Raw genomic sequence first — 6,128 nt, 5'->3', positions numbered from 1 at the left:
GCGTTGGGCTCTTTGCAGATAATTCTTCGTCTTAACAGAGATGAGAAGTCACCTATAGGTGGAAGGGGGCGAGTTTTTCCCCAAATCTCGGCTCTCGTTGCGGTGCTCCCGCTGCATCCATTGTCACTGACACTCCCAGCATCACTGTTACGGTTATGCAGCCGTTTTTTTTTATCCGATGCCTTATCCCCCTCTCCCACCCGGGGTGCGCCGAGCCCTGTGCGTGCAGTACCGGGCCGGATCCCACAGCTTTACCGGGGAGGGCGTAGGGGGGTCCCGGCCACCCCATCGCGGGAGCCGCTCCCTCCAACTTTCCGGCAGCAAACCGCAGCGGGTGCCCTCCTTCCACGCCTGGCAGTCCGCCGCTCCCGGGGCGGCTGAGCTGCTCTGCCTCTGCCCGGAGCGGAGCGGCAGGGCGGCGGGGTCGCGGCCCCCGGGGAGCGGGACGAGGCGGGACGGGACGCCCCGGGGAGCGGGGCGGGGAGCCGGGGCGGGCAGCCGGGGCGGGGAGGTGCCGCCGGGCGGCGGCGCGGGGCCTTCCGCCGTGATTGGCAGCGGCTGACAGTGAGTGGCAGCCCCGCCATGGAAACCCGGGAGCCAATCTGCCGAGCCCGGCAGCAAATCAGCCGCTCCCGCAGCAGCGCGGCGGTGGCGGGGAGCTGGGCTTGTGCCTTTTCTTTTTTTTTTCATTTTTTTTTTCCCCCTTTATTTTTCTTTTTTTTTTTTTTCCCCTTCCCTCCCTCCCCCCACGCCCGCCCTCCCCCCTGCTCCATCCTCCTCCGCCTCGCCCCTGCCCACCGCCCCCAGTCGCCGGAGCCGCCGAGCGCTCCCCATCGCCTCTCCGCCCTCCGCCGTCCCTCCCGCGGCAGCTCCACCGGCGCCGGAGGAGGCAGAAGCGGAGCGAGGGGCGGCCGCCGGGGCCGCAGCCCGCTTGCCCGCCGCGGGGGTGTGCGCGGCGGCGGCGGGCATCGCCGGGGGTGCGCGGAGCGCGGAGCGGAGCCCGGCGCCGCCTCCATGTTCCAGTTGCCCATCCTCAATTTCAGCCCGCAGCAGGTGGCCGGGGTATGCGAGACCCTGGAGGAGAGCGGGGACATCGAGCGCCTGGGGCGCTTCCTCTGGTCCCTGCCCGTGGCCCCGGCGGCCTGCGAGGCCCTGAACAAGAACGAGTCGGTGCTGAGAGCCCGGGCCATAGTGGCCTTTCACACGGGGAACTACCGCGAGCTCTACCACATCCTGGAGAACCACAAGTTCACCAAGGAGTCCCACGCCAAACTGCAAGCCCTCTGGCTGGAAGCGCATTACCAGGAGGCGGAGAAGCTGCGGGGTCGACCTCTGGGGCCGGTGGACAAGTACCGGGTGAGGAAGAAGTTCCCGCTGCCCCGCACCATCTGGGACGGCGAGCAGAAGACACATTGCTTCAAGGAGCGGACGAGGCATTTGCTGCGGGAGTGGTACCTGCAGGACCCTTACCCCAACCCCAGCAAAAAGCGGGAACTGGCTCAGGCCACGGGACTTACCCCCACGCAAGTGGGCAACTGGTTCAAAAACCGCAGGCAAAGGGACAGGGCAGCAGCCGCTAAGAACAGGTAAGGTGCTGCCCGTCCCGTCGGGGCACAGGGCCCCCCGGTAGGGAGGCTTCGCCCCCGTCCGCCGAGGCAGGGGGGCTTGGGGCGGGAGGCTGCGGCGAGCCCCCGCCTCGGGAAGTTTCTGCCCGGGAAATGCAGCAAGATAAAGTAGGAGCAGAGGGAAAACCCTACAGCTTATTTGTTTGTTTGTTTGTCTATTTATTTATTTATTTTTAACGGGGAGGATAGGGGGTCTCGGTCCGGGATCCCCCTCAGCCACTCTTCGGGAAGAGGGGCAGGGGAGAGGGAGGGAGACCGTCGGGGCACCGCGGCCGGTGAAGCTGCCGTGACCCCGGCAAGACCTGGCTGCAGAAAGGCCGTACACAGCAGCTAAGCGGAGAGAAACCCCCCTCCAAAGTTTTGCCCGGACATATAGATACCTATGTCATATACGTCCATCTGGAGCAGAGCCGGCAATGCTCCTCCGCGGGCCCTGCTCGCTTCAGAGGGCTGCCTTACTCCAAACCTCCGCCGGAGCCGGACGGGAATGTTCCTTGGGATATTTTTGTTATTTCTCTTCTCATCTCCTCTTTTTTTTTTTTTTTTTTTTTTTTTTTTAATCTCAAAGAACAAAACCGCGCTTCTAAATGAGCGGTGTTACCCCGACACTATCGCACCAGCAGACGCACAGGGAAGCGGGGAAGGGAGCAGAGTCCCCCCGTTATCTCCTGCCCAAGATGCCAGGGTTGAGGGGTTTCCACTTGTCCCCCCGCAGCCGGTCGGCAGCAGGTCGGGGAGATGGGTGCTGTCACCCGCAGCCCCTTTTCCTGGGCTGAGAGGGAAGGCGTAAGGCCTTGCTGGAGGGGAACCGCCGCCCGGGAGATGCTGCAGGGAACGACCGACCCCTCGGGCGAGGGGACAGGCTGCAGAGGCAGGGGACAGCAGCCCCCCGGGTGTGCCGGCCGAGGAGCTGGGCTGGCCCTGGGGTGAGCAGCCAGTCCGTCAGACCGGGATAACTGGTGTGAGCTGGAGCTGAGGGCAGCGGCGTGGAGGTGCCGGTAGGGGAAGACCCTGGGGAGGAGGCGGGGGGCCGCCGGCGGGTCCCTGGAGCGCGGAGGGCCGGGCGGTGATGCTGTGTGTGCCGGTTCCTTGCAGGCTACAGCAGCAGGTCCTCACGCAGGGCTCGGTGCGCTCGCTGCAAGCGGAGGAGGAGAGCGGCGGGGAAGCGGTGGGGGCCGCCTCCAGCCCCGCAGCCAGCCTCTCCAGCAAAGCGGCCACCTCCGCCATCTCCATCACATCCAGCGACAGTGAATGTGACATCTGACACCACCGCCATGACAAACCGGGGGGGAGCGGGAGGTCCGGCTCCCCAGTGCCTGCCTGCCGACACGGCCGGAGCAGCGGGGCTTGCGATTGCCCGGCCGCGCTCGCCAAAGCCGGGCTCCGGGGCGCTCCCCAGCCCGCCCGCGCCTCCCTGCCAGCCCCGCGGCAGACTGCATTAAAAAACGTGATAAAAATCGTTGTCGCCTTTATTTCGAAGGATCTGCAGAATTGATGCCTGAAAAAAAAAAAAATTAAAGAAAGCCCACAAAACGTTCTAAAAAAAAATCAAACAAAAAAACAACAAAAGCCCGAATGCCAAGTTGCAAAATGTCTGAGCTCCTGCCCTTATCGCGCGGGGGTGTTTCGTGTTGAAAAGACGTCGTTCTTTTGATTGGGTTTTGCTTTACTTTAAAGGGTTTTTATATATATACATATATATATAATGTTTATTTACTTATTTAAGGGATTGCTATGGTAGATTTTTTCTATTATTATTATTAATTATTATTATTATTTTTGGCTTGTTCTCTATGTGCACAGGTGACTTGTAGAGCATGTGCAGGACGAAACTGTATGAAGCAGCCTAAACCATAATAAAATATTTGGTGAATGACCCTCGCATCTGCTTTGAAATGACGGTGTCGGTTTCAAGCCCGCCAGTTTACGCACAGCAGATCTCCGAGTCCACTGGTATTTCAGCATCAACTCGGCAGGAACCGAAATAGCTGAGTCCCCGGGATCGGGGGTGATGTCTTTGCAAGGCGGGGAGCCGGGGGAGAGCGGGGTCGGGGCTGGCGGAGGATACAGGTGCCCCGGGAAGGGAAGGAGAAGGCATCGCGGCAGCTTCTCCTCTATCAAGAGGCTGAGGCTTTTGGGATTATCAATGGCGAATTTTCGTACAGGAATGAGCAAAAAGGAAGGGGGGGGGGGGGGGGGGGGGAAGAGGGAGAGAGGAAGGGAGATAAATGATTTGGGAGAGGAAGGGAGATAAATGATTTGGGACAGTCCAGCCGGGGAAACCAAGCTTCCTCCCTCACCCGGCAAATGTAAGGAGAAGAGGGGGAATTAAGAGTCGGATCAGGGGTGAAATAACCCTAAATCCCGGCCCCTGCGATATGCCGGGGGCTGCCCCCACCATCGGCCTCCTTAGCTTTGTTTTGCGGCGGTTTGGCTGGAGAAGACCAAAGGCCAGGTCCGAGGCGCGCGCTAAGCTTTTTCCCCCAACAGAAGGATTTTATATTACACAATTTGACATTGATCTTTAAATCGCCTGAGCTGTGCTTTTTTTGTCTGCTCGGTCTCATCGCGTTTACTTCCCTGTCCTCAGAGAGATGCCTCCCCGGTAAGCTGATTGCTCCGCTCGTTTTATTTCGGAGGCGAAGCCTCGCACGGGGGAAGCCGGGCAGAGCCAGCCCGCGGCGGCTCCGAGAAATGCCCCAGCTCCTCTGCAAAGGTGGAGGGGGCGGGCACAGGGGCCATTTCAGCTCCGTGATAGATTAATTCAGTCATGCCGCCTTTTATCGGGAAGTATGTTCCCATTCCCGTGGCGGTTTTCCCTCCCTCTGCCTAAATTTTCGCTGAAAACCGTTGGCATCGCCGATGTCTAGATCTGTGTTTCATCCCCAAAGCATGTGCCTTGGTTTTCCTTACAGACCATCGCAGGGATGGGGCAGGCGGCAGGTATTTATTAGCTGTTTTTTAAGTCCATTTACAAGCAACTATTTCCTTGGCGGGGTGTAATTAGGGATGTCGGAAGAGGCAAATAAGCTGTTGTTTTGCGGGTGCGGGAGCAGCGGATGGCAGAGGTGGGAAGCGCGGGGGGTTCCAACTCCCTTTTGGGGGATACCAGCCTCCGGGAGTAGTCGGAGCCCACCTCGCACCCCAACACGGCACCAGATTTGTTCCCTCTTAAACCCAACTGGGTTTTTCCCCGACAGAGCCGCACCAAGAGCCCGGCTTTGCTGCTCAAACCTCAAAAGAGGTGAGGTTTTTTGCCTTGGTTTTGGGGTTGGCGAGTTCGCTGACGGGCAGCGCTTCCCACCCACGAGTTTTTTTTTTTGGGGAGAGCAAGAGTGGTTTTCGCCCTTCAAACGGCATCAGCTGAAACACAACGTGTTCTTTCTCTCCTTCCCCGGGAATCGGTGGAGCGGATCGAAATTTCTCCATCGGCTTCTGCGGGCAGAGTAGCCAGCGCTTATTGTGGGGAATTAAAGCTTTCGAAAAGACCTATAGAGAGGTGGAGAATTATATGCACACATATGGTCAGCCTCTGCTAACGCGGAATTTCTTCCTAACTAAAAAAAAAAAAAAAAAACCAAAAACACCAAAAAACCACAACCAACCAAACAAAAAAAAAATGGAATTAGGACAATAGGCAGCGGCGTGAATATTACGTGGTTCGCCAAAAGGTGTAAGTGCTTTCAAGGGTGCTGGATCTCCCCAGGGGACTATGGAAGGACCCTCCCGCCGATGCTCCGCACCCCCCGGCCGCAGGAAGGGCACGAATAAACTCCCTGCAAAACAGCGGCCGGGGAGGGGAGCGGAGCCGGGAGCCACCCCGAGAAGAGCAGCTCCCGTGGCCGGGTTTGCCTGGTGTGGGAGGAGGAGGAGAGCTGAGCATCTCCCAGCCCCGCTTCTTCACTGCCGGAGCTCCGTGGGGGCCGGGGCCGCGGGACTGCGCCGGCCGCGTTTGGCTGTACCGGTAAGACCCACGGGGGAATTTTTTTTTTTTTTTTCCCCCCTTTTTTCTCCTTCTGCCCTTTCCCTTCCCGCATTGAAAGGTAATGCCTTTCCCCTGGCATTTTCAGCATTTTTTTTTCCCTAAAGTTTGGCTCAAGCCGTCGCCCTCCCCAGCCTTCTCTGTAATAATAATAATAATAATAATAATAATAATAATAGAGGCAGAGGGGGTGAGCTTGTATTTACAATAAACAAAACGCTCAGAAAAGGGTTGTTAAAAAGTCTGCCTTGACCCCTCTCTCTCCGCTTTAACAAAGAAGGAAAATATTGTATCAAAAGTGAAGTGAATGGGGAGGGCGGAGAAGAGAAACAGCTTTTCCTCTATTCAGCTGGGGAGGGGGGGGCGGGGAAGAAATGTTTGAATATTTCCGTTTCTTTTGAGAAGCGGGGCAGCCCCGGGCAGGGGCTGAATGGGAAAGTCTTGTAAGCGGGCTGGGAGGCTGTCAAACTGCTCAGAGTAATCACTGCTAATGAAGGGGTCTCCAGCCCTCCCTGGGACAA

At 58.3% G+C, this 6,128-nt stretch overlaps 1 protein-coding gene across 1 annotated transcript; it reads left to right on the top strand.

The window, feature by feature from the left end:
- The first annotated feature begins 1,014 nt into the window (after nt 1–1,014).
- SIX6 (SIX homeobox 6) lies at nt 1,015–2,889 on the top strand. The gene is made up of 2 exons (XM_086613452.1): nt 1,015–1,586; nt 2,721–2,889. Exons 1-2 carry the CDS (start codon nt 1,015–1,017, stop codon nt 2,887–2,889), a joined length of 741 nt encoding a protein of 246 aa, XP_086469578.1.
- The last annotated feature ends 3,239 nt before the right edge of the window (nt 2,890–6,128 follow it).

The sequence above is a fragment of the Tauraco erythrolophus genome, chromosome 6 (genome assembly GCF_009769465.1).
Source record: "Tauraco erythrolophus isolate bTauEry1 chromosome 6, bTauEry1.pri, whole genome shotgun sequence".
NCBI lineage: Eukaryota > Metazoa > Chordata > Aves > Musophagiformes > Musophagidae > Tauraco > Tauraco erythrolophus.
This window is presented reverse-complemented; position numbering and strand designations above follow the sequence as displayed.

Coding starts and splice junctions, on each gene's coding strand:
- SIX6 (XM_086613452.1), top strand. CDS start 1,015: ATGTTCCAGTTGCCCATCCTCAATTTCAGCCCGCAGCAGGTGGCCGGG. Junction 1,587..2,720: donor GCAGCAGCCGCTAAGAACAG/GTAAGGTGCTGC, acceptor GGTTCCTTGCAG/GCTACAGCAGCAGGTCCTCA.